The sequence below is a fragment of the Leptonotus elevatus genome, chromosome 5 (genome assembly GCF_054856555.1).
Source record: "Leptonotus elevatus isolate MCC_2025b chromosome 5, RoL_Lele_1.0, whole genome shotgun sequence".
In the NCBI taxonomy this organism is placed as follows: domain Eukaryota; kingdom Metazoa; phylum Chordata; class Actinopteri; order Syngnathiformes; family Syngnathidae; genus Leptonotus; species Leptonotus elevatus.
Window position 1 is genome coordinate 3,534,504 of NC_141243.1, and position 26,592 is coordinate 3,561,095.

General features: G+C 40.9%; 3 protein-coding genes across 6 annotated transcripts; 2 read left to right on the forward strand and 1 right to left on the reverse strand.

The window, feature by feature from the left end:
• Positions 1 to 62: 62 nt before the first annotated feature.
• LOC147173362 (selenocysteine insertion sequence-binding protein 2-like) lies at positions 63 to 9,796 on the forward strand. Its single transcript, XM_086075908.1, has 17 exons — positions 63 to 260; positions 603 to 748; positions 1,207 to 1,282; positions 1,625 to 1,700; positions 2,444 to 2,646; positions 2,727 to 2,882; positions 3,071 to 3,220; positions 3,356 to 3,442; positions 3,519 to 3,602; positions 4,039 to 4,159; positions 4,231 to 4,397; positions 4,744 to 4,873; positions 5,598 to 5,769; positions 5,845 to 6,065; positions 6,249 to 6,403; positions 7,053 to 7,236; positions 8,368 to 9,796. Exons 1-17 carry the CDS (start codon positions 237 to 239, stop codon positions 8,472 to 8,474), a joined length of 2,259 nt encoding a protein of 752 aa, XP_085932034.1. The 5' UTR covers positions 63 to 236; the 3' UTR covers positions 8,475 to 9,796.
• On the reverse strand, positions 8,208 to 16,431 carry prlrb (prolactin receptor b). 3 transcript variants are annotated; one of them, XM_086075910.1, is made up of 9 exons: positions 16,084 to 16,431; positions 15,175 to 15,246; positions 14,559 to 14,691; positions 13,576 to 13,745; positions 12,723 to 12,910; positions 11,462 to 11,603; positions 11,283 to 11,379; positions 10,961 to 11,090; positions 8,208 to 10,873 (listed from the first exon to the last, which is right to left on the reverse strand). In XM_086075910.1, exons 2-9 carry the CDS (start codon positions 15,236 to 15,238, stop codon positions 10,379 to 10,381), a joined length of 1,419 nt encoding a protein of 472 aa, XP_085932036.1. In that variant the 5' UTR covers positions 15,239 to 15,246; positions 16,084 to 16,431; the 3' UTR covers positions 8,208 to 10,378. The 3 variants fall into 3 exon arrangements, with proteins under 3 accessions (XP_085932036.1, XP_085932037.1, XP_085932035.1); XM_086075911.1 differs by having other exon boundaries at positions 10,961 to 11,030; positions 15,175 to 15,249; XM_086075909.1 differs by having other exon boundaries at positions 15,175 to 15,249.
• On the forward strand, positions 16,363 to 26,094 carry malt1 (MALT paracaspase 1). 2 transcript variants are annotated; one of them, XM_086075906.1, is made up of 17 exons: positions 16,363 to 16,764; positions 17,339 to 17,505; positions 17,689 to 17,810; positions 18,253 to 18,400; positions 18,702 to 18,880; positions 20,328 to 20,424; positions 20,514 to 20,561; positions 21,571 to 21,594; positions 21,679 to 21,723; positions 22,482 to 22,685; positions 22,756 to 22,933; positions 23,228 to 23,299; positions 23,387 to 23,514; positions 23,787 to 23,927; positions 25,034 to 25,191; positions 25,266 to 25,391; positions 25,465 to 26,094. In XM_086075906.1, exons 1-17 carry the CDS (start codon positions 16,616 to 16,618, stop codon positions 25,861 to 25,863), a joined length of 2,385 nt encoding a protein of 794 aa, XP_085932032.1. In that variant the 5' UTR covers positions 16,363 to 16,615; the 3' UTR covers positions 25,864 to 26,094. The 2 variants fall into 2 exon arrangements, with proteins under 2 accessions (XP_085932032.1, XP_085932033.1); XM_086075907.1 differs by lacking the exon at positions 20,514 to 20,561.
• Positions 26,095 to 26,592: the final 498 nt, after the last annotated feature.

The following is a 26,592-nucleotide window of genomic DNA, read 5'->3' on the forward strand; positions in this document are numbered from 1 at the left end:
AATGAGAAATTGTAAGGATTTATACTGTATGAGTGCAGTACATGGCACTGCCTCTATGTGTCGCCATCTGACGGCCCAATACAGTAAACACGCTGTTGGTGTCAAACGCTTGGCAGCTTCGCTTGTATGCTAACCAGCAGATTGTTCAAGCAACTTCCACCTAATTTCTATTACAAGGACAATGACAGCACCGCGACGGACTCCGAGCGATTACACACGGACGTGACGGCGTAGAAATGGACAACTCGAAGATGGAGAAGGTAAAGAAACGAGTCGGGAAAATACGGCGGTTACGTTGAGCTAGCGGGCTGGCTTGTAGCTAGCTGTGGCGTTGCTAACTTTTTAGGGGCAAAAGCTAGTGAGTAAGCGTTTCACCGAAACAAAGCTAAGTTTGGTTACTATAAAAGTAACTTCTTTTGATTTGAGAGTAAATTAAAATGGTCATAATCATGTTGAGTAGAGTTTCTGTCAGTTCAATAAAGTTTTGAATCGGGGTCATGTTGACAAAAAAAAAAGCGATTAAAATGGCTGTCAAATTGCAACTATGTCGCCTTTTACATTTTATTTGAATGATGCGTACTATTTTATTTGCACTTCTGTAGGAGGGCAAAGGGACACCCGCTGACAGCGCTGAGCCCACTTGTCAACCGGCGAGGAGAACTGAGTCAGCTGGGCAACAACACAGCAGCTCGAACCGTCATGTGATCCTACCAAACCCCCACCTGTACCACCAGCACAGGCCAAAAGGGTAGGCGCACCAAATAAATGTGACGGGTGTGGTATAAAGCCAGCGATGACAAAAGTACTCACACTCAGTATTGAAGTAGAAGTGCGGATGTGTGTGTGTATAAACAAAAAGGCTTACATACAAGTACTGCACTTAAAGTGCAGAAAGGAAAGGAGGTAGGCGCAGTAGCAAAAAACTAAAATAATTACTTGAGTGAGTATTCACTCAAATTTAAGTCATTGCCAAACAATATCACTTTTACTCTGAAAAATATTTAATTGCGTTTGTGAGGAAAAAGCGGTTTAAAAAACGTATGGATAGACGAATACATTCTGGATTTGAATATGTCCACTGACTTATGCAATAGTCATTCCTTCCAGAATTATATATTTTTTTTCAAGCAATGTGCATCTGTGCGTATGGTCTATTTACGACAACCACGTGACTTCCTATCCGTGTGTCCCCCCTTTTGATCAAAGCAACCAGTCAGGCGCGGGCATGAAGCGGAGCCCGCCGTCAAACATTAATGGAGGCGACTTGCCCTGGAGAGCAAAGGTTAGTTGTCCACCCTTCAAGTGTGAAATTACACAACCTAGTAAATATGTCTGGTTCTTTCGATTTCCCCAAAAGTGTTTATTTTGCTGGTTTGTGACATCACACGTTGGTTCAATTACATAATTGCGTTTACTCGGCGTTGGCCCCTCGGTGGTAGCGGGTTTGGGACGGCTAATTTTAACAAGACTTAAAAGAGCTGTATGCTTGAATTTTTCAGCTTGGAGATGTTTTGACGAAAGCATGCACATTTAAATTGTGAGCAAAAGCATTGTAATATTTGTATTACATGAAATTGTATCCTGTAAATAAACTGTTAACTCCAAGTCATTTAAACCTCCACAGGCGACAACAAAGAACAATGACCCCCGTGTGCAAAGTGGCATCATGGGTAAAAGCTCAGCCGACGCACAGAGAAGAGGTAACCCAAAAGAGATTATTCATTATTATTATCCCTCCTAATAGGATTCAGGTTAAATTGACCACATTTAAAATTTAAAACACTAGAAAACAATATCATTTTTTTAATACATTATTATTAGATTTTACAATATTTTTACTGTTTTTGATCAACTGTTGTATTTTATACCCTTTAAAAACTCTAGAAAAAACTGTGTACATTTTACGAAGAAAAAAAATTATGTTACTATCATGACAAGGTTTTCCAATATTCAAAATTTTTTAGTTCAACTTTATCTATTTTTTTATGCTAAAACGTGCAATGGGTAAAATTGATTGCTTTTAAAATGTTACTTTGTTATTTCTATGCAAATATTATTCATTATTACTAGATTTTCTTGTATATTTTTTATTAGGTTTTTTTATTGTTATTTTTTTATAGACATGAAGTTGTTCAAAGTGACCTATTTTGAAGTTTAAAGTCTCGGAAATAGATTTAAATTTATTTTTGTTCTAATACAGTTTTGAAATGTTGGGGACTAATTTTCTTTTTATGGTTACTTATTCACTGACCCACTTTTCTGGGCAAATGTACATAATTATTAGAATTTTCTACATTGACAAATTGTATTTATTTATTTCATTTATTTTTGTCTGATAACATTTTGTGCATCAAATAAACCAGTATAACAGAGTTGGGGTTTCATTAATTTGTTGAGTGGTTTATGTTACCAATAGACGATTGGATCCCCGCTCTTTAAACAGGTTTTAGGGACTCCAGATCGGCGAGGATACCAAAACCTGCTCAGGCCGACTTGGTCCAATTTGAGGTGAGAATGTCCGACTTCCCGCAGCTGGACGTCTGCCCCGCGCACGCTCACAAAGAGAGCTGGGGGCCAAAAGTGACAGCAGAGACACGTCAGCCTCCCTCAAAGTCGACCCCTGCCTCGACAGATGTGCATCAGCAGGTACTTTCGATAAATGCTAACGTGATTTTTCTTCACAGGCATGGGTGCTTTTTATGTATTTTTTTTTTTGTACTACACAGATAGCCATGAGAGGATCCCCGAGTGTACCTGACTCCCGACAAACTGACAACCACCCCCCAGCTAGCCCCGCAAACCACCCCGCCGCTACATCGTGGGCTAACGTCGCATCTCAGCCGCCGAAAAAAACTTTCCAGAAGGAAATGACTGTTGCGCCGGTCAGTGGACATATTGTATACAGTGCATAGCCTCATTTTAATGCCATTTTAGTTTTGATAAGAGTTAAAGCTGTAGTTTCTGCCAGTGGTGCATCAACAAAGCGAGCAAAGTCTGTTAAATACTTGTTGATACCACTTGCCGCTTGTAACGTAACGCATTTTTGGTTTTGCCTTTCACTTCTTCACAGACGGAGGATGCGGCCGCACAGCAGGAGGATGAGGGAACGACGGCGGGGAGGAAAAAACGGAAGAAAAAGAAGAAGGGAAAAGAGGCCGATGAAGGCACGGAAGTTGAGGCGGAACATTCAACAGTCCAACAGGAGGCGCCAAAGTTTGAGGTGAATGCATAAGCTTATCTTTCATTTCGATACATTTATACATTTGGGCTGTTTGTGGCCGTTTTAAAACATGTCAGGTAGTTTGTCCAAAATGTCTGTGGTGGTTTCTATTAAAGAATTACAAATGTTGTCCAGGATGAAGAGGAGTTTCCGGACTTGGCTCCAGCTCAGACTTGGTCCGATCGACTGGCAAGCGGTAGAAGCGCCGGAAAAGCCGATGCAGTGAGTGCCACGACGCATTGGAATTCCGCCGACATTATTTTGACTAAATACAATTTGTGTTTTTTGTTTTACTAAGGAAAACCAACAAGATGAAATGGTCCCAAGCAAGGGGAAGAATGTCGCCAAAACGCCACCTACAGAGGCAGCAAAGAAAGGACAGGTGAGGATTTTTCACTCGCAAAGTAATACAAGATGCTGATGTCAATCGAAATGTTTAAAGTTATTTTTTAGGCTAAGGTATATTTTTAGTACGTCATTTTTATTCTGAATTATCCGATTTTTTGTTACAAATATGACATATCGGTGTTTAAATGGCAAAACTCCATAACTGTCACAGTTATGAATATTTTGAAATGGGCTAATATCGGCCGATATGATTGACAGACCGATTATTGGTCAGGCCTTGCAAAAAAAATTAGCTCAATGGCTGCTTGCATTCTGAAGAACGGGCCACTCACGAGGCACCACTGTGAACGTTTTTTCCTTTTTTCTTTTAAAGTGTAACTGCTGTACGTACAGTAGTATTTGTGTGCACTTGTAAGTCAAGGTACTTTTGTAAATCACTGTTGCTTATTTTGTGGTTGAATAATTCCCAGAAAGCTGAGAAGACCTCCGTGAAGAAAAGCAAAGCTCCCGTGCAGTTGGACATCGGGAACATGTTGTCTGTCCTGGAAAACAAGCAAAAATCTCAAAAAGTCAAGCAGAACGTCATTTCAGGTGAAATTTGCACTCCAAGCGTGGGCTATTGGTAACGTGACAACCTGCTGAGTTTCAATATCGCCCTCTAGTGGGTGGAGGTCTTCCTGTCATTCACAAGCCAACGGCGGGCCTGAAGAAAACGCCCTGGCAGCAGGAAAAAATCGCTCACAACCCGCTGGACTCCACAAGCCCCTTGGTGAAGAAAGGCAAGCAGAGGGAGGTGCCCAAAGCCAAGAAACCCACTGCTCTCAAGAAGGTACAAACACGATTTTATCCTCTTCATTTTTTTTGAGCGTGCTCGTCAAAAGGTAAACCCACATTTATCTGGGGTGGATACAATCCAGACCCACCTAGATGATTTTTTTTTACTTAAAGCTCACTTTTTAAACACATTGTAAGTGTGTTTTATCACAGAATTTTTTTGCAAGCAAGCTTAAGATGTGTAGAAAACACTGTTATTTATGTTCTGTAAATGTAGACTCTCCAAATATGTGCAGTTCAACGAGGCTTTGGTAGGAGAGCTGTGACTAAGTGTGTGTGTGTGTGTGTGTGGGGGGGGGGGGTCACAAGTATTGAATTGTATTGTAATTTGTCATCCTCAGGTCATCCTCAAAGAAAGAGAGGAGAGGAAGCAGCGGCGTTTACAGGAGGAAATGGGAGTGCTGCCTGAAAATGATTCCACGGTCGCCACTGATGTAGCAGAAGGCGAGCAGTGTCACACCAATCTAACAGGTCAGTGAACATCTCACCTAAGACATTAAATCACATTTCCTCCATTTTAGAAAATACTAAGTTTTTATTATTAGATATATATTTAAAAAAAAAAAAAAATTTACTTTTGAATTTATTTTTTAAAAGATGTACTAGGCATAACCCCTTAAAACTCACTCAGTAGTGCTCCCTGGAAAGAAAAAAAAAATCTTCCTCTGACACCAGTGGATTTGAGATCAGCACGGCTTTTGAGTTGTAGAAACAGATTACAGGTAGCCAGTGAACTTCAGTTTGTTATGCCGATTATGAGGAAATGCCAACACATCGGAAACCGGACAAGTCGGGGCACCATCAAAAGCACTTATTTTTTTCTTGTCGTTTTTATATTTTTCAAATATTAGCGTCAAGGTAGTCTTTCCACTTCGAACTTATTTTCTCAACTTTTTTGGATCTTGTGTTTTTGGTTGTCTTTCTAGTGAAACTCGCCCATATTCTACTGCAGATTATTAGAGAATAGTCAATCAGAATGTTCTTACCTGGCTGGCATATGAGAAACTTTGCTTGGAAACAACTTGCAGTGAATTAGGTCATTTGGGGGGGAAATATTACAATAACGTAATGGGCTCTAAGGACCTGATTTTGTGTCCCTGAGCCTAAATTGGAAAGCGGCTGCTTCTCAACATAATGTCATTGATGTGAACATAAGAGCCATCAAATTCCACACGATTGAGAAATTTCTTCTCAGAGGAGGACGTTGATGCCGTTTCCGAAAGTGATGAGCAGCAGGCAAATGAAACGGAAGGAGGTGGCGACGCAGAGTCTGACCGGGCGCAGGACGACGAGCAGCAGATCATACAGCAGGACTTTACCGCCACGGTGCCGGATCGACCCAAGATCCACAGCAGGAAGTTCAGAGAGTGAGGAGAAACCAGTTTGCAAAGTGCAGATTGTGCCCGTCGTCATTTGCAACGTGCTATGTTTGCTGCATTCAGGTACTGCAGCCAGATGCTCAGCAAAGACGTGGACGAATGTGTGACGTCACTGCTGAAGGAGCTGGTCCGCTTCCAGGACCGCCTCTACCAGAAGGACCCCATGAAGGCCCGCATGAAGCGCAGAGTCGTTATGGGCCTGCGGGAGGTCCTCAAGCACCTCAAACTCCACAAGGTCAAGTGCGTCATCATCTCGCCCAACTGCGAGCGCGTCCAGGCTAAAGGTACGGCAGGCCCGTCCTTTTCTCAGCTTTTTGGGTCGTTTGACTTGAAGTGCGTTTTCCCGCCCGAGTAGCGAAATAAGGCCACCGAATTTCCACAAGTTGCAGACTACAATTACATTAGTAAACAAAGTCAATTCAATCTGAGATTTATTATTCTTTATTGTGCGCGCGTATCATTTTCAGGAGGTCTGGACGAGGCGCTCCACAAAATTATCGACACGTGCCGTGAACAGGAGGTGCCGTTCGTCTTCGCCCTCTCCCGCAAGGCGCTTGGGCGCTGCGTCAACAAGATGGTGCCCGTCAGCCTGGTGGGCATCTTCAACTATGATGGCGCACAGGTCAGTGAACCTCTGCTCATCGCGGGAGATATGTTTCAGACCCGCCCACTATATCTGAAAATCAGTACCGTAATATAAAAAAAAATATATATATATATATATATATATATATATAAAATATATATATAAAATATATATATATATATATATATAAAATATATATATAAAATATATATATATATATATATAAAATATATATATATATATATATATATATATAAAATATATATATATATATATATATATATATATAAAATATATATATATATATATATTTTATATATATATATATATAAAATATATATATATATATATATATATATATATATATAAAATATATATATATATATATATATATATATATATATAAAATATATATATATATATATATATATATATATATATATATATATATATATATATATATATATATAAAATATATATATAAAATATATATATAAAAAAAAAAAATATATATATATATATAAAATATATATATATTGAAGTAGTTTTACCTCTCTCACACCCTTTAAACATAACTGTATATGTAAAAACCCATTTTTTTAAAAATGCTATAAATAACACATTTTTGGGACATGCCAGGAATGTCCGTAAAAGTCAAATTTGTTCCACACTTCCGACCCCGCAGGACTACTACCACCAAATGATCGAGTTGTCTTCCGAGGCCAGGCGAGCGTACGAGGAGATGCTGGCGAGCGTGGAGCGGGCCGCCCGGGCCGAAAGCGGCGACGCAGACTTCTCGCACGAGCCCGATGCCGCCAAGCTGATCGAGCCGGTGCCGCCCGAGCCAGAGTCTCAAGAGCCGGCATACAGTACGTAACTTAAAGGAGTTATACACTGCTCGCCAAGGTTATTGTAGTTCACGACACTAATGGAATAAGTCCAATTCAAATTGAAAAAAACTTTTTGTTAACAAAATAGAATCAAAACTAGAGTGCTTTCATTATAACAAAAACTAACTGAAATTAGATTTTATGTTTACAAAATATACAGTAGGAAAATGAACTTCATTTTTATCTTTGTTGATTAATTTCATACATAATCTTTGGTGTTTATATTTTTAATGTCTTCATTTTCTGTTTGGTCCGTACAGACGAAGAAAGGTCAAAGTCATCATAGAATTGTACGGGGGTGGTTGACTTTATTTCACAACACCTTTTTTTCTTCTTCTTTTTTTCTTTTCTTTTTTCTTGCACTCAACAAACACTCCATGTATATAAAAAACTAATACTTACCGGTAAACTAAAATGAAACCTTTAAAAATATATATTTAAAAAGAGTAAAACTAATAAACCTGCTCTATAAACTAAATGAAACTAATGTCATAAAAACAACAACAACAACAACAAATGCACAAAACAAAACAATAAAACTCACTATAATGAATTTAAAAATCCCAAACTAGTATAACCCTGATACTAAGGCTGTGCAATTAATCGAAATTCAATTATTACACATTTACACAATCAGCATAATCGTAAACAAAAATAAAAGATTATTAATACAAATTTTGAGTTGTTTAAGTTTATATATTTGCACTTTTTTTTTATGACTAATTTAATCAATCTTGCTTGGCCCAAAAGGAACTTGCATAATTATAGTGTTTCAAAGAAATTTATTTGTCTTAATATTTTTTTACGTTTAAACATTTTCTTGTTTTGTACCAAAAAAAATATGATTGTCCTAATCGTGGTTGCAATTACTACCAAATTAACAAATTAATCGTAATTAATATTTTCTTCATAATACTCACAAAAAGTCCGGCATATTGGGCTTTGAGGTGAAATTTCAGACTGCACCAAAAATGCATTATAACGCCTACAGGTGAACTCAATTGAACCTTCTGTACATTTTTGATTGCGTCAGTACTTTTTCCCCACAACTTTCTGTTCTCTGACAAGGAGCTGAACAGCCAAATTAATTGTAAGTATTGTTTCCCTTAGGCCAGCTGTGGAGGAAGTTGCTCGAGAAGGAGTCCAGCTACAAGTCGTTGAACTTTGACACATGGCCGAGTGAACGCAACGACGAAAATGAAGACGGCAAGAGTTGACATTGGCAACTCTGTGGGGAGGTTCTCAACAAAGTAGGGTAGGATTGCTTACACCAGGCACAGCGTTCTTGCTCTGTACGGAAACAACCCACTTCCTTGTCACAAATTTCAATTTCCACTTATCACTTCACTTAAGGCGATTGCCGTCCAATTTCAGAGCTGTCGCTTCGTCAATTTGTGAGGTACAAGTGAGCTCCAGATACTCCACTACTTGAGTGGGAAAAAAAAAAAAGAAACGCGACCGAGGCACTGCAATGCCCACGCATGTGAGGAGAGTCACAGTTGCCAATGCACTTTTACTCGGGTTTTTTTTTTTTAATGGGATAGTCAAATACAAAATAAATACACTCATGAGGAGCTGCTGTATGCCACAACTCGCGCCCACACACTCACATGACTAGCTCCATAGGCCAGTTTCATACGCATGTCTTAACTTACTTATGTTTTGCTACGTTTTTGTACAATACAGAGCTATTTTTATTCATTAATGGAAACGCATCAAGAATGTGTTCCTGTTAAGGAAAGGCACCACTGTGCTTTGGTCTCCAGAGTGCCCATCAGTTGTGAAATTACACGACCAAGACAGTCTTTTATCTATGATATGGTAACATTTTCTTGTGGTGATTTAATTTGCATTAAATATATTTGCAGTCTGGACAAAGGGGAATGGAACCCTACATCAAAATCAAAATGTTAAGCAGAGCTACCGTGTGCTTTGTAAACAATCATTTCTTCATTTCTTGTGACCGGTTGATTGCTGTTATTCTTATTCCTGAGCTATTTTGATTCAATCATGTCACAGATTAATGTTCAAAAACAAATTTGTTTTTGACACCTGGGAACTCCAAAGAATGTCTTACAAGCAAAGCAAGAATATTTTTTTTCAAAGTTTTTTTGACGCTGTCGTTCAACCGGTCCCAAAAACTTTGTGTGCGTCAAGTTTTCCCTTGTGGGCATGAACACGATCAATTTTGAAAGGTTATTTCCTGCTAAATGCCAGAGGTTACAAGGTGTTGACACCTTCCTACCACTTGCAATGATCTGCTCCTCTTCAAGCTAGCTGGAAATGTTATCCCGGCAGTGAGGCCGTTCATTTGAAACTCTGACCTCTCCAAAGTAGCATTTGTTACTACATATTTTAACGAGAGGAGATTGCCGTGTGGAAGAGCGTTCCTACCTTGACTTTACTTTGAACTTCATAGGACCAAACCAGTGGCTTAAAGTACAAGTAATCCCGCAATATGAACCGAATGACAACAATGTTTTGCCTTTAGTTTACTGCAAAAAGTAAAAGCTTACTTTGTGATTTTTATTTATTAGTTGTTTAAAAAAAAAAAAAAGGATGTACGCGAGTGTATGTAATGACATGCAATATGTGCTTGAATACAGATAAGATTGACAAACTATTTTCAATGATTCCTAATAATAAATTACATTTTGGGATAAGGTGTTTTTTTTTCTGTTATTATTCTTCTCACAGATGAATTGCCGACGTGCCCAAATGCGACGTGCCCAAAAACTCAAAAGTGCCCCAGAAGTGTCCTCAACATCAGTTTCACACATCAACATGAAAAGGTTTTAAGGACCCATGCCCAAAATTAAACAAGTCAGCCATTTTAGTTAGAAGCAGCCATTTCATACCAAATTTAGGTTTAGCACTCAAGATAACTGAAAACAACCGTTTTTTCGCAAACGAGTGTGTCCTGGTAAAAAAAAAAAAAAAAAAAAAATACTGTATTTGGAGGGTCTTGGACCTCATCTCCTCCAAAACGTAAGTCAGTAGCGCCCCTTGCATGTTCGGGGGGAAAAAAATCACTTTCTAACACGACAGAAGAATTGCTACCCACCTCTTCTGTTTAAAACCTTACCCTAAAAAACAACAATAATCCATGGAGGACTACCCTTCAATTGTTTTTCCCGAGAGATGGAGTCAGGATGGCGTCTACGTAGCCGCCGGCGGTGAGATCGGCGTCCACCTGAGGGCGTCTGGGCGGCAGCTTCTTGAGGCGCTCCAACGGGTTGCTCTTTTCCTGAAGCAAGAGCATTTTACTGTCCATCACTTTGCCGTCGTCCTCGGGGAGTTTGTCAGGTCTGGGAACGTGGAGGAAGATGTGGTCAGAGGTCACGTCTTTCACTCTGCTGTAGTCCAACTGCAGCTCCACGTAGCTGCAGTGTGTTGATAAATCTCGGTTGACGGCGGGCGGCCTCTTGGGGTTCTGCTCCGCTCCGTTGTCCTCGGAGTTGAAGCCGGCAGAAATCAGCAAACTCCTCTGCCGAGTTCCTGCGTTGTGGTCCGTCACGATTAGGTAGTCGTCCGCGTAGTCGTTCCAGGCCATTGCGGGAGCGAAGTCCTGCTGGACGATCATCAGCGCGCTGGCGAGGTCTTCGGGTCGCCCGCTCTAGGAGGAGATGTTGGTGTTCATTCAGTCATGCTATGGCTCCAATTGGAAGGTGGGGTGCGTGCAGGGTTATTTGGGGAAAACAACCTTGACAAGATGGAAGTCAACCCCTCGAATCTTCGGACCGGGAACAGGCGGAAGCAGAGATTGTAGCACACTGAGGGAAAACAAACCACCGCTTAGTGTCTGTAGTCGCTTTTTTCTCCGCTTTGCTGTCCTGTGTGGAAGGTACAAATACGGAACGTGGGCTAACGTTACGTTACTTAAAAGGGAATGACCTCGTCGCCTTCACACAGCCATTGCGGCTTTGCGCATTTAGATAATTACATATGCTTTGGGCAGAGTCTGGGACAGCGGCGAGAGTGTTCAATGTCACATTCCGAGGTAGAGATATTGAGGTAGGACGCACCTTTTCCTCTTCATGACCACGATGCAAAGTGCTGCGAGAAACGCAAAGCCAGAGAGAGCCAACACCGACATCCAAAAGGGGTTCTCCTTCCGAATACCTGCAGGAGAACAGCCTTCGCTGATTAATCAAATCGTCTTTGACTCGAGTCTTGTGCCAACGCAAAGGATGGACTCGCGCACTGTTGGGGATTTTCACATGAGAGGCCTCAGTCCAGGAGCTCCAGGAGCTATAGTCCAACCGGCAGCGCACCTGGACCACGAACACGGCCCCGGGATGGACGCCGTAGAGTGTGAATTGGGTTTGCCTACCAGCCTTGTATTCCTAGAATGTGAAGAAACCACACACAGCAGATGAGACAAAATGGTGGTCGAAATAAGACTTTCATTGCAGAGTACAAATTAAGAGGAGTAGGAGAAAATAAACATTTTGATGATGTCAGGGTTTCATCCAGTCTCCGTTGGCTCAAATATATATTGGATCTTCGGAATAGACTGTGTAGGACTCGAATAGTTTTCATTTTGTAGTACTAAACAAGTCCACATGTTTAAAGTCGACAATCTAAACTGGACTCTCACTATACAATAGCGTAGGCTAGGGCAGGGCAATAAATCCAATGAATTCAATTAATCGTCATTTTAAAAATCGAATAGTTGAAAATTGAAATCCATTTTATCTTCTGGATTATTAAAAGCTGTTGTTTTTGTTATGTTCTGTTACATCCTAACGTTATTGTGAGTTGTCATTTTGACAGAATGTTGGATGGATGGTTTACAAGACATGTTTACAATTACCAACTACTTAATTGTGGCATTCCTGCACAAACTATGAATGTTAAGTTTGGTAAAAAAAATATATATATTTACAATCAGTAGTATACATTATTGCTGTCTGAACATTTTGCACATGAATTATTTTTGCATAATTGAAAACCTTTAAATAAATGTTTGTAGGGTTTATCATATTAAAAATCGATACAAATTATAATCGTCCTGAATGATGTGGGGAAAAAATCCAGATTTTTAGTCTTTGCTAAACTGTGTAGGACGAGGATAGACTTGACTATGAAAGACTAGACAAGACTATTGTTGCTTGACTCATTAGGCTACTTGACATGATGAGTACGCTAGACAGTGTAGGACTAAAATAGACTTGACAAAAAGACTGCACCAGGAGTCAACTGAACCATGATTTTTTTTTTTGTTGTGGTTATTTTGGCTTCATGCCTCATGTTGTCCACCAAAATTGAATGCAGTGTTTCCCAACCAATGAGCCATGAGAAATTACCAGGTATCCAGGAAATGATCCAATTTCACTTAATTTGGTACAAAGAGATTCATTGACTACAAATAAGGACATTTCTAATGTACTGTATGTTCCTTGGCTCAATAAGGTTTGGAAACACTGACCTGATGGGTGTATTTTCTGCTTCAAGACTGGCACCTTCCACTTGTTGGTATGTCGTCCTTGTTGTTGTTGTTGTTGTTGTCTGGCTCTTAGTTGATATTCCAGTGTGACCCAGCCGGACTTGGTGTCGACGTTCCGGGGATGATCCCAGCTCACGTGCAGGCTCAGACTTTCCTCTCGGTCCTCTGCTTTTAGCGTGACGTGTTCAGGTACATCAGGCTTCACTAAAGTGATGGAACCAGAGATTATTTATTTAGATTTTTACTATTTTGATTGGGATTTTTACCACTGGTTTGTAGTTTAAACGCGTATTAGGGATTTTGTAATTAGATCCGCAACATATTTCACACCCTGCACAGACCAGTTCTGCCTCATTCTGCTCGATTTGTCTTCCTTGTCGCGCTGTGTGTTGGCGAGCTGGATGGGCCAATGAAATCACGTTAACCGTTAGCAGCGTTGACGTACACAAAGATGAAGTCATTGACAAATGTTTTTGAGAACTGGTTCCCAGTCATTCAATTGGAAGAAGAAGGAATCATTTGTTTGTTGCCTGCCTGACAATTCTGCTTATCAATTTCTCTTGCTCTCAAATGAATGATGACATCAAGCGCAAGAAGTGTATTTTTGTTCTAACTTCCAACACGGCTAAAAACAAAACAGCCACACTTGGAGTTACGTTCTATTTCGCTCCTCCCGACCACCAGATGGCGGTGTTTCAAGGATGTTTTCAGGAAACATTCAGCGGTTGAAGCACCGCCATCTGGCGGTCGTCCGGGACTCATAGAACCGCAGTTACAGTCGTAACTTTCGTTTCGTATTATATAAGGATATCAATAATATGATATGTAATAATCATGTTCAGCTCATCCCTCCGCTTTTTTAGGCTCACCAATATCCATCACGTCCACTTTTAACACGTCCGAAGTGGCGTTCCCCAGGGCATTCGAGGCCACCACCGTCAAGTAGTAGTCCACCCAAATGGACGTGTTGTTCCTGTCAAAGAAGCAGGCATTGCTCCCGGCCGTGCGGTAGTCTGGACACTCGTGCGTTCCCTCCAGTCTAGACAGTCAAACAGTGTTGGTCATTTTTAAGATTTTATCCATTTTTAGTTGTTGTTTTTTTAATGGCGCAAAAACAAAAGAGCACATTATATGAAAACAAGCAAAAATGCATCCGCTAGGGAAGTTAGCAAGTTACGAGCTAAATGCTAACATGAAGTGTAAGTTGCTAGCGCACATTTGTAATTGTTAGTTCGCTAACTACTAATTATTGAATATGAGTTGATAATCAAACTGTATCAGACAACTTGTTGACTATACATTTAGTAAAAGGTGTATTTATTTTTTATTTTCATTTTTGAGGGTATATTACAGAAATCAGCTGCTTGGCTAGCATCTTTTGTTGAAAGTTAAAGGCTAACGTGCTTGGGTTCAAGAAACGCGTCATGGAGGCTAAAAAGGCCACAATAACATTACTAATTCAGTAATTAATTGTATTTAATCTAATCTGAGCCCTGGGACTAAAATGCTATCGTTAGCATAATAAAAGCCTTGCGTTAGCGTCCTAACATAACATTACTAAATTGAGCAGAAAGAAATGAAAAGAAATACAAAGAACATTTTAATGACACTCATTTATATATAAAAGTACAACATCAATTGTACTACTAAATAGGCAATTATAAAGTTTTTAGGGGTGAAGTGTTTATTTTTTCTATTTTCTGTTCTTTGCCCTTCGCCAATGGCGAGGGTTCTTAAGACGTACCTAGAGGTCTCATTTCACGTAACACTGTTCTACTGGGAGAGCAAACAGACCCTTTAATATGAGGCTTCCCACATTGCCACTTATCGTTAGGGTACGCTGCCTTCTGACCGTTCTCTCTGGTAGTATAGGCGGTGCATGGTGGGAAGTCCTCCGTCGACGCCTGGCTCCCACCAGCAGGTGAACGTCTCCTTGTCGGCCGACCGGCAGCCGAGCAGGACCGGTCTCCCCGGCGGAGACCTGCCTGGAAACATTAACGTGACCTTTGAACTGTACAACTCAAGTGTGTGTGTGGTGGGGGGGGCTTTTTCAAGAGCGGAAGTAAAAATAAAGACTGAGGTGTAATGTGGTTGCATAAGTGTGCACACCCGCTTAATTAGAATTGACCAATCATATTCAAACTCACGTTAAAAGGGAGTGAGAGTACACGCCAAGCACCATTTCAACAGGGGTGTGTAGACTTTTGATATTCACTGTATATGTGTGTGTAAATGTCTATTTATTTCTATGTACTGTACTGTGTGTTTGTGTGTATTTAAAGGTTTATATATTAGGCTTTATTTTACACATTTATATGCACATGAACACACTTGCCTAAATCATATTCAAAAAAAATTCTGAAAACAATAATAATAATAATAATAAAAAAAAAAGTCCCCCCTGTCAGGTGACAAAAAAGTTTGATAAGCCCCATTTGGAACCTCGTTATCAACACAAACAAACTGACTGTCGCAACGGGCAGCCGAAAGCAGCAAGGTTATGATCGTGGCCACGCACGTGTCCCTCTTCATCCCGTCACCTGCTGGCAAAAAAGAAAAAGTGACATCACACACTTTTGTGGTTAACATATCAACATGCGACTTGTCTTGTCGAGGTGTTTGGAGCACAAACAAGCAAAAGGCGTGTGAAGGGCAAACAGGTTGGCATTGTTTTGTATATTAATCGCACAGGTGACAAGAGTCCTCACATTCTGTACTTAAGGGGCGGGAAAAAAAAAAGTACAGACTCAATTATACTTAATTGCAATAGTAAATATATATTTAAAAACAAATGTGAAAAGATTGCTTTTTTATTATTACAAAAGCAGTCAAGTATTAAGTTAATATTCTAATACATAAAATAAATTACATTTTTGTCAAAATAATTCCTGTTTTATTTTCAAAATCAAAGTTATGAATTTTACATATTTAAACATTTTGGGGTCAAAATATCTTGTTTTCTTACAAAAAATTTCATGCTTCTTATATAAAATTAAAACTTTTACAATTTCAACGTTTTTGTCATGAATTGTTTTTTTGCTATTTTTCCCCCCTTTGTTTCCAATTTTTATTCCTTACATACTTTTTTGTGCAAAATAAATTTTTCCTGTTTAATTTTATGTCATGAACCTGTGTTATTGCTTATTCACGTGAATTTTTGTTAACTTTTTTTCCCTTACAAAAGCAAGCATTGAAATGTTTCCTGTTATATTTTTAACTAAAATATCAATGCAACTAATATAGACAACAATAATTTTCCTTTTCTGCTGTGAGCAAAAACAAACAAACAAATTAAAGGAAATTTGCATTCGCTGTCCTTGCAGCACATATTTTAGAGTTTGACTATAGTAAGTAAATGCAGTTGTGCGTTGACGTACCTCCAGGCCGGTCAATAAAAGGACAGCTTGTCGAGTACCACAAAAACGCCGACGGAGGACTGCATTTAGGCGGACTGGAACACGGCACAGGAGGGGGAAGAAACTAGCCTTTTTTCGCCGGAAAGTCCCCCCCATCCTCACAGGTATGAGGACGTGTCGGAACGCACCTGGAGTGGGGGAAGGGGTCTTGTCTTAAGAGAGAGAGATGCTGTTTGTACCACAACCATGCATTTATATGAGCACACCTCACACGCTTGTAATGATCTCATACACACTTGTTGGGGGGGAAAACAATCTTATGTGTGAGAGAGAGCCTACAACCCACGCTCGGAGTCCGCTCGCTTTCGTGAGTAGTGACTCATCTTCACAAGTAGTTGATCTTAGGAAGGGCCATCGACAAAAGTGGGCGTGGTCGTATCCCTTATTTGATAGCGTCTTTCCCGGAAGTGAACCACTTGTCGACATTCCTCAAAATGAAATAACATGTGTGTAACTTCTATATACTTTTTAAACAACTTTGTGGCTTTACGTCATGGCGGCATTTCCGGAGCGCTCTGCCAAGCTCATCCCGTTGAATGAAGAACTGAGGAAGTTGTGCGACGTGTTGGACCGAAGCCCCGCCGATAATGGATGGCGAAGACTCGGGCAGATAGTGGTCGACGACCGGCGTTTCAGAGTCAGGTACACACACCAAAAAAAAAACAAATACCTGAGCATCCATTTTGTTCGCCTTAACACTATACAGAGGTGGAAAAAGTACTCACACACTGTACTTAAGTACAGATATTTGTAAAAAGAAAAAAAGGTAGAAGTACTGCTTCAACTCCTTCACTTAGTAGATAAAAGTAAAAATGCATTTTTACTGAGTTGTCAAAACAAAGGTACTTATCCTCTATTTAAATAGAAGTACATATATTTATCTTAAAAAGTAAAAGAAAAAAGTACAGGCTGAAATGTAAAAGTAAGTTATTTTTATTTTTATTTTACTCCCAATTCTAGAACGGAGTGGTAAAAACAAGTACTGATTCTACTGCAAAAAAAACAAACCCAAAACGGTCAATTATCCACAATATTCATTTTAATAACTTGGCCCAATGAAATTAATTTCTATGCCCTCAAAAACAGTTTTGCTCCTGAGATTGGCAGCTCACGAAAGATGGACTTGTTTGTGTAATTTCAGACTTGATTGGTGGGCAGACTCAGCTATTCAAAAGTTCATTTTGCATCATATGTGCCCTTTAAAACGTCTGTGCAGTCCGGACGACTTGGAGATGTGCTCTCTGAAGGTCCTGCAGACTGACGGCAGCCCGAGCCGCATGCTGCTGATGCTCCTGGCCGAGCGAGGCTGCGCGTGCGGCCACCTGATGGACTTCCTCCACACGCTGGCCAACGCGGAGGCCCTGCACTGCCTCAAAGCGCCAGGTATGCTCAAAACCAGCCTGGCAAAAGGCCACAGTGGGCGCCGGTGCCACACTTCAATGGTCAGTTTTATCACTTGAACTTGCTGAGTTAAAACTTATTAAAAAAAACCTCGAGGCTTACTTGTGACTAACTCGCGCCTCTGCAGAATGTAATGTACACCCACATTGGTATTTTCTTTTTCAGCTTTGCAAATCACCGCCCAGCCGCAGTCGGTGTCGCTGCTGTGCGGTCGCAACTTGCGTCTCAGCTGCCACGCCGCGGGCCAGTCGCCGGTGCTGTACCAGTGGTTCAAGTCCAAAGAGGAGGTAAGCCCACGTGTTCAACTCTCACCTCAACTGGATATGGTCGAGTTCTCTTCTTGTCCAAATGGAAAGTCAACGTCGAGAGGTCACCGTTTGACTGCCTTTGCTTGGCATGTGTGAATTGAATTTGTTTGTAAACCCTAGTTACTTAAAAAAATAAATAATATAATGTTTAATAGATATGTCTCTTATTTTATTATATAGCTACCGTATATACTAATATAAATTTTTTTCTCTCTACATTTTATAGAACATTTTACAAATTTCCCATCGTACATACAAAAGAATAGATCAAAAATAATTAAATATGAAATATTATATTTAAGTTCTCTATTAGGAGCCAACCCCTAATTGTAATTTATTTCCATGGAAAGTTTTCAACTCTAAAAATGCTTAGAATTTTGCAAGCCTTGTCCTGATGTTTTTTCCACTTGTTCCACTTCAGGTGCCAAACGCTTTCTCCACCGACGTGACCATCAGCGCCGTCCACGCGAAGGACGGCGGCTTCTACATCTGCCGTGTCAGCTGCGGCGAATCCTTCCAGTTTAGCCAGTGGGCTCACGTGGACGTCCTGGATGCGTCTGCGTCGAGCGGTGAGCCCTTGATGAAACGCGAGCGCCGTGTCATGTGACCAGCGGTGGGAAGTAACAAAGTACAAATACTGCACAGTGGTGCCATGAGGTTCGAGTGACCCGACTTGCGAGTTCTTTCGAGATACGATGATTTGAACGCTTTGGCAGATGTAATTAATAAATGACCTTTTCAAAAGAAGGGTTCAAGCTGTTTATTATAATAAACTTGGTTGGCGCAACGCATCACAACAACACATTCATGAACTTTACGTATTCTTTGATTTGCCCAAATTATGTTTTTTATTTAATTTAATTTTTTTAGGCCAGAACTGCCAGTCGTCGGACGGTCACGCGGAGGTGGCCGTGCAACCTCGCCCGCAGCGACTCCTCGCTGGCGCCACCCTCCGTTTGGAGTGCGGCGCAGCGGGGTCCCCCATCCCTCGCTATCAGTGGCACCGTGACGGCGCCCCTCTCGCAGGTGCCACCAGGAGGAAACTCACCGTGAGCTAGACAGAATTAAATACCTCTCACACATGCCATTGGAATGATCTCACACACAACTGAAACTCTGGTATACGGTAGGGAAATGCTCTCAAACACACTACTCAAATGCTCCATACACTAGGCTGAAATGCTGTCATACACTCTATTGAAACACTCTCATACACACTACTAGAACATTCTCATATACACTAATTAAATGCTCGCTAAAACATGCACATGTACTCAACTGAAATGCTCTGATACACTGTATACACTACTGAAACATTCTCACACGCACTATTGAACCACTATACACACCTTACTGTAATGCTCTCACACAACAGACACCAGATTTAGACACTTTCATACATACAACTGAAAAGCTCTCATTCGCACTACTGAAATGTTCACGTACACACTACTGGAACATTCTCATGTCACCAGTGAATTTCTCTCAAACACTACTGAAAGGTTCTCATACACACTACTGAAAGGCTCTCATAAACACTACTCGAATGCTCTCATACACACTACTGAAATGCTCTCATTCACACTACTGGAACCTTCTTATGTCGCCAGTGAATTGCTCTCATATTCACTACTGAAAGGCTTCCATTCACCCTACTGAAATGCTCTCATACACACTACTGAAATGCCTCTCATACACACTATGTAAATGCTCTCATACACACTACTGGAACCTTCTCATATACACTAATGAAATGCTCTCATACACACTACTGAAATGCTATTACACACTACTGAAATGCTCACGCACACACTACTGGAACATTCTCATGTCACCAGCGAATTGCTCTCATATACACTACTGAAATGCTTCCATTACTGAAATGCTCTCATACACACTACTGAAATGTTCACGCACACACTACTGGAACATTCTCATGTCGCCAGTGAAATGCTCTCATATACACTACTGACATGTTCCCATACACACTACTGCAACATTCCCATAAACACCAATGAAATGCTCTCATACACAATACTGAAATGCTCCCATTCATTCATACTACTGAAATGTTGTCATACTATCCCATTACACTACTGAAACACCCTCCAACACACTATTGAACCACACCACACACCCTACAGTAATTCTCTCACACACACTATTGTAACGCTCCACATACCCAACTGAAACGCTCGCATACACACTATTGGAACATTCTCATTTACAGGTCTGAAATGCTCTCATTAACTGAAATGCTGTTTTCAAAGATTTCAGTTGTGTGTGTGTGAGAGAGAGGGATAATTTGAGAAGTTGTTGTGACAGTGTTTCCGTAGTTTCAATGAGAGAGCCTTTCAGTTGTGTGTGTGTGCATTCACGTGCACGTGTGTGCAAGGTCGCCTCGTATTATTTCCCTGACGGCCCCTCATAGCAAGTGCAGCGTCACAATTGCGATGGGTTTATCCTTCTGACTTTGTTTTGTGTTTTTTCTTTCAGATCCCCAACGCCACGCAGGACCACCAGGGCAGGTATCGCTGCAAGATCGTTAGCGGGGGCAAGAGGACGTGGACCAACGAGGTGGACGTTGTGGTCGGTACGTCAGCCACGCTTTTCCATGCAATTTCTTCTGTAATGACATCTAAACGCTTATTTATGTTTTTTTTTTTTTTTGGGGCTAAAAAGCTCAAAGTGCGCTGGTCCAGATTTCAGGAGCAATGGAGTGCTCGGAAGGTAGAGTCGGAAGGAGGCCGCGGTTAGATGCCGCAGCAGCATGCACATTTCAAAGGAGACGTATTTTGCAATTTCTTCACAATTGAAAACATTTATCAAGTGTCTTCACGTTGCTGTCACATTCTTTGGGCATCTTAATCTGTGCATCCAACAGAACTCAGTGCAGCTCTGCTTACCTGTTGACTTTGACAAATTAGTGGAGGATATGTTTTTTTTTTTTTAGCATTCCGGTATCTGTATGAAAATGTTCAGATGGTGTTGTTCATCATCCAGACTCAAAAAAACGTGGAATTTTGTTAATTAGTTGATCCCTAATTGCTTAATGCTAACACACAATGCAAAATGCTATGGACAGGCTAGTGACATGTTCACAGTTAATATAATCATACTCAAAACATATATTCTTTATCCTTTGCATAAAAACAAACAAACAAATGCCATCCATTAATATTACTGCAGTTTACTTAGTTGTGGAATTCTTTGACTATCTACTATACTGCCCTCTGGAGGCCAAGATGTGCGCACCAGAAGTAGCTCGGGAAAAAAAGGACTCTAGTTGGGTTTTTTTATCCTTTGGCGTATTTTGACAAAAGAAGACACCTGGTAAAATGGTTTCAATTGGAGGGAAAACTGCACTCATCTTCTCCAACATAGGTGATGGGTTAACTTAACACTCACAGGGGTGCATGGCATGAAGGGGCGGTTCTGTGCGAGGGTCACTAAGGGAAAAAAAAAGAGATAAGGCTGATGTCACAGACACGACCATTTTATTAGGTACACCTGCTAATGAGCTCCGGTAGTTAATGAAAGATAATGTTCACTTTTTGATTGAGGAATCTGAAATGACATTTGTTAATCTGAGAGCTGTTCCTAATATTTCGAACCGCTCGGGTCTTTGACGACAGCCTGTTCCTTTTTACTGGCATTTTGGCTCATTTCCGAATCTCTTCAAGGGTGCAAATTAGTTCAGGTTGTCAGATTCTAAATTGTGCTTTGTTCTCATTTCTAGATGACATTTATGCCATTGGAGCAGGTATTTCTATTAATCACGCACTATTGTATACATAGAAGACAAAACATTCGATTATTGACATTATGCGCTGCTGTTTGTGTTTAGGTTCTGCCGATTTCCTCCTAAACAGCGTACCTGAGCAACTGTATGGTGAGCGTCGACACATATAAGATATTCACTATGATATTATTTCTTGTTTTAGTTTGACAAAAAAAAACAATGATGGAAAATACAAAAACATAAAAATTCAATTAAATTTTTTTAATGAAGTAATGATTTATTTATTTTTTACTTTTTATTACTGCTCAAATGAAGTCAAGGCACCAATTGTACTGTAACTCATTCACTGCCATTGACGGCTATAAACGTCAAAAATTCATTTGAACTATTTCTATTAGTTTACATTTTTTTTTCCACTTTTGTTAACAATTGTATGAAACCTAGATTTTTTTTTACTGTACATTTAGAACAGAAATTTGTGATTAATCGCGAGTTAACTAGTGAAGTCATGCGATTAATTACGATTAAAAACTTTAATCGCCCGACGCCCGGAATTTTTAATAATCTCTTTTTCTTCTTTTTTTTATTCATTCACTGCCATTGACGGCTATAAACGTCAAAAATTTATTTTAATAATTTCTATTTTAACTAGTGAAGTCATGCGATTAATTACAACAAAAACATGTAATCACCTCTTGTCTTTCATTTTTAATAATCTTTTTAATTATTTTTATTTATGGCAGTAAATGAGTTAAACAAACAAACGCTTTTTTATTGAATAATGAAAATGTGCAAATAGCAACAACAACAAAAAAAACTATTGAGGCCTCCATAACTCAAGTGCTGCGTGATACATTTGTCTCCATTTAACCCCCTTTGTCCTGCCCCTGGCCCCTCCCACAATCCAGCAACGGACAAAGTAGCCCTGCTGATTGGCAACCTGTCCTACCAGAACCACCCTCAGCTCAAAGCCCCCATGGTTGACGTGTACGACCTCACCAACGTCTTGCGGCAACTGGACTTCAAGGTGGTCTCCCTGCTGGACCTCACCGAGTCGGAGATGCGCAACGCCGTCCACGAGTTCCTGCAGCTGCTCCACAAAGGGGTCTACGGTACGTTTTGCGTTGGCGGGGGACTCGGGTTCAGGATGTTAGGATGATCGCAGGCGTCTCTCCTCGTCAGGCTTGCTGTACTACGCCGGGCACGGCTACGAGAACTACGGCAACAGCTTCATGGTACCGGTGGACGCGCCCAATCCCTACCGCTCGGCCGACTGCTTGTGCGTGCAGACCATCCTCAAGTTGATGCAGGAGAAGGAGACGGGCCTCAACGTCTTCCTGCTTGACATGTGCAGGAAGAGGTGAGTCTTAATGGGGGGGGGGGGGGGGGACTCATGGAATCACACACGGTGTGTTTAAAGTGTGTGGGAAGAATAAAACAAATAAAAAGAAACATGATAGGGGCTGAACTGGCTCAGTAATGGCTTTAAGGGGATTTTTGGCTAGCAGAGTTGCCTCAAGCGTGTTGCAATATTTTACAAAAAAATTCACTTGCAAAAATATGACCGTCTGTCCTCAAATATAACAAAAGCGCAAGTGCCATTAAATCAAAGTTGGGGCTCGGCCAGCTGTGTAAATCCAGCCGTATTTTCCAGAAACTTCCACGACGACAGCACGCACGACGTGGTCTTGCGGGTGACGGCCAACATCGTTTTCGGATACGCCACGTGAGTGTGAAACTTTCTCCTTCTCGCTGTCTGTTATTCCCGAAGCAGGACTTTTTTTTTTTTTTTTTTAAAGTCGTTTTCTTGAAGGTGTCAAGACGCCGAGGCCTTCGAGCTGAGTTCCAGTGACTTCACCAACGGCGTGTTCGTCAAGTTCTTGAAGAAACGCCTGTTGGATGACGAGAAGATCACCGTGGTTCTCGACAGAGTCGCTGAGGGTAAGAGCATCCACAACAGGGGAATGAAAGAGACTTCAAAAAGTCAGACACGGGTCGCTTTTGGGCCAAAACGATCCGATCTGGTGTGAACGTAGCCTTAGAAATTTTATTTTCTGCCTTTTTTAATTTGTTGTGACACAAAAGATTACATAAGTTTATTATAAAATGTTAAGTTAGCAGCGTCAGTAAAACCTGCTCTGTGCAGGTGTACCTAATGTTATGGCCAATAAGTGTGTTTGTGACTGAGCGGGATTTTTCCTTCTCGTGCGCAGACATGGGTCAATTTGACGCCACCAGGGGCAGGCAGGCGCTGGAGATCCGCAGCAGCCTGTCGGAGCGGCGGGCCCTGACCGACCCGGTGCTGCCCGGTGCCGCCGACCTCCCCCACAGTCAACAGTGGGCCAAAGCTCACGGTGCGTTGCTGCTCACGATGTCCTCCCATATTTCTTCAACGCCTTTCTAGTTATTACATCGCATTTGCATACAGAGGTTATACAAAGTCGACATGTTCAAGTGCCAGATTTTTGTGATTATTAAAAAAGGAGACCAAGATAAAGCATTTCTAAACTTTTTCCACCGTAAATGTGACCTATGACCTGTACATATAAATTGAAAACAAATATTTTAATTTAGTGGAAGTAAAACTAAACGGATGTGTTGATGAGGCTTGTGTTTAGAATTAATCATGTTAAATGGGAGTCAGCACCTCCAGATAAAGTTCAGTTAGTGGTATCTTTTTTTCTTTTTCTTTTTTTACCCAACTGACCTGGATTTTTTGGGGGGAGCCCATTCCGATATTGGGCAGAGTAATATTCTGATAACATTCACTCCCCGCCATTTTCACTGAAGCAACCCCCTTCGCTCCTGGCTGTTTTAATGGATTTTGACTCATTTTGCAAGGCTCACAGAATATTGTGTTATATTGCTATAAAAACATGTAACCTACCAAAAGAAAAATTTGAGTCTATTCTTTCATTAGATAAAAAGTATACTTCTATCTGTTTCCGTTTCGCAGCAGTTAGCATTAGAATATAGCTAAGTTTCATCGCTATTCACAAATCTGTTTAAAACTGTGGGTAAATGAGCTTCTTTTCAACATGGCCCTGGTTGATCTCTTATACTCTGCTGCCACCTGCTGGCCGTTTTTGTAATAACTACCACTGCTTCAACCATTTTCTTCAGTTCAGAGGCTGCATCAAAACCTTCTTTGTATGCGCTAGCCTAAGAACGTATAAATACGTCTTTGGGAGCATGTTAATATTGAAAATATTTTTGGGAGCAAATGAGATGATTACCAAAAATACATAATGAATAATTTCTTTTTTGGGTCCATTGACGCTTACAACAATAAATATATGATTTATAATATACACCTGTCAATGGGTGAATAAAAGAGAGAAAGCTCTCAATTATTTATTTTGTATTTATTTATTAATTATATAAAAAAATCATGACAGCCATTTTGAATGCCCCTGAAAAAGGAAAACAACACGTGTTGACATCACATCTGCATTTCCAGAGCTTCCCGACGGCATGTATGTGGACTTTGAGTGCGGCGCTCAGATCAAGTTGGGCTTCGCCGCCGAGTTCTCCAACGTTCTGGTCGTGTACACGCACATCGTCAGGAAGCCCACCGAGCTCTCCCTGTGTGAGGCGCACGTCACCGACTTCCCGCAGGTTGGGGATGGCACCGGTAAACGCAACGTGCCACAACTGCGTGCCTCACTGGACCATCCTTGCCCTTTTTTAAGGAGCTGGACGTGGACCCAAAGGCGATGAACCGGACCAAGCCGGAGGACACGGGCGTCTACCTGCTGTCCAGCAACCTTCCGCAGCATTGCCTCTACACCAGGCTGTGCACTCTGCAGAAGCTCAAGGCGAGTTAACCACTTCCTGTTATGTTTATTATAACATGAAAATGAACTCATGTCGATACTTGTTGTCCACCAGGACGATCTGGTGTTCACCGCATGCTTGCGAGGCGCCTCGGCAGCCATGGACGCCGACGACAGCGTCTGCTGGACCGAGAGCGTCAACATCGGCAAGCCGCTGATCGCCCGCCTGGACCTGCACCAGGCCACGCGGCAGAACGGCTGCCTGCTGACATGCCCCGTGCCGCACACCGCCACGGCCCAGAACCGCCACCCGAACCCGCACCCGGGTCATCCCCCGGACCGCGAAAGCAGCCGCCCGGCGCCCCGGCATCAGCGCCTTGACCTTCCTGAGGGTGTGCGAACGGTGGCCGGCGGCGCGGCGGCCTACGGTTCCAGCATCCCTATCGAAGCCAGCGACGACATGGACGAGCTGCAGACGGCGTTCATCAAAAGTTTGCAGCTGCAGCAGCCCTGAGGCGCCTTCCAACCAAGCAGGACTGTGAGCATATCTAATTATTTAGTTATGCCAGTAAATAATAGTCTGTTTGGGTAAAAATTGAAGATAAATGTTTACTCCTGAATCGGAATAGAACACTATGCATTACATTTGTACATGGAATAAATTATAAATAAAACAGTAGCAACTATTTACGATATAGTTATATTATGTATATACGATAGTGTCATATAAATAAAATGTAACTCAATTTCACATATTTGTCTTTCTACGTTATTAATTAGAATGCCGTGTTTAGACAAGTAGGGGAGCATAGAACATTCAGGTATTTTTTGACTTAACTTCTTCTTTAACCTTTGTTGAGATATATTATGGAGAGAGATGAAAAAGTGCTTCCTTCCAAACATACAGTAGGTACTTTTTTTTCTTCTGTCCTTTTCTCTTTCACATTAAGTTTTTATCCCTCGCATGTTTCTGTATTTTGTATTTTTGTTTACATGTCGGTCTTAAAATTTTGGAGGCCGTTTTTTTTAATATTCAACCAATCCCACCTCACCCCATTCGTGTCAGAAATGAACAATATCTGAATATTTGTCGGTTTTGCTTTATTTTACAAAATAACTTGTCAAAATGTCTGTTTTAAAAACTTGCACAAAAATAAGAGATGAATAATTAAGTATTTAAAAAAATTTTTTTTTAAACACTACCAATGGCAGCAAATACTCAAATAAGTAAAACTAAATCATT

Bases quoted from the DNA above. Each gene is read 5' to 3' on its own strand.
- LOC147173362 (XM_086075908.1), top strand. From the start codon at position 237: ATGGACAACTCGAAGATGGAGAAG. The intron at 3,443-3,518 runs GTGAGTGCCACG...TGTTTTACTAAG, and splicing joins GCGCCGGAAAAGCCGATGCA to GAAAACCAACAAGATGAAAT. The intron at 5,770-5,844 runs GTGAGGAGAAAC...TGCTGCATTCAG, and splicing joins CACAGCAGGAAGTTCAGAGA to GTACTGCAGCCAGATGCTCA.
- prlrb (XM_086075910.1), bottom strand. From the start codon at position 15,238: ATGAAGAGGGACACGTGCGTGGCCACGATCATAACCTTGCTGCTTTCG. The intron at 13,746-14,558 runs GTCAGAAGGCAG...TTGACTGTCTAG, and splicing joins CTATACTACCAGAGAGAACG to ACTGGAGGGAACGCACGAGT. The intron at 11,091-11,282 runs GTGCGTCCTACC...CCTTCCACACAG, and splicing joins GTGGTCATGAAGAGGAAAAG to GACAGCAAAGCGGAGAAAAA.
- malt1 (XM_086075906.1), top strand. From the start codon at position 16,616: ATGGCGGCATTTCCGGAGCGCTCTGCCAAGCTCATCCCGTTGAATGAA. The intron at 17,506-17,688 runs GTATGCTCAAAA...TTTCTTTTTCAG, and splicing joins GCACTGCCTCAAAGCGCCAG to CTTTGCAAATCACCGCCCAG. The intron at 18,401-18,701 runs GTGAGCCCTTGA...TAATTTTTTTAG, and splicing joins GGATGCGTCTGCGTCGAGCG to GCCAGAACTGCCAGTCGTCG.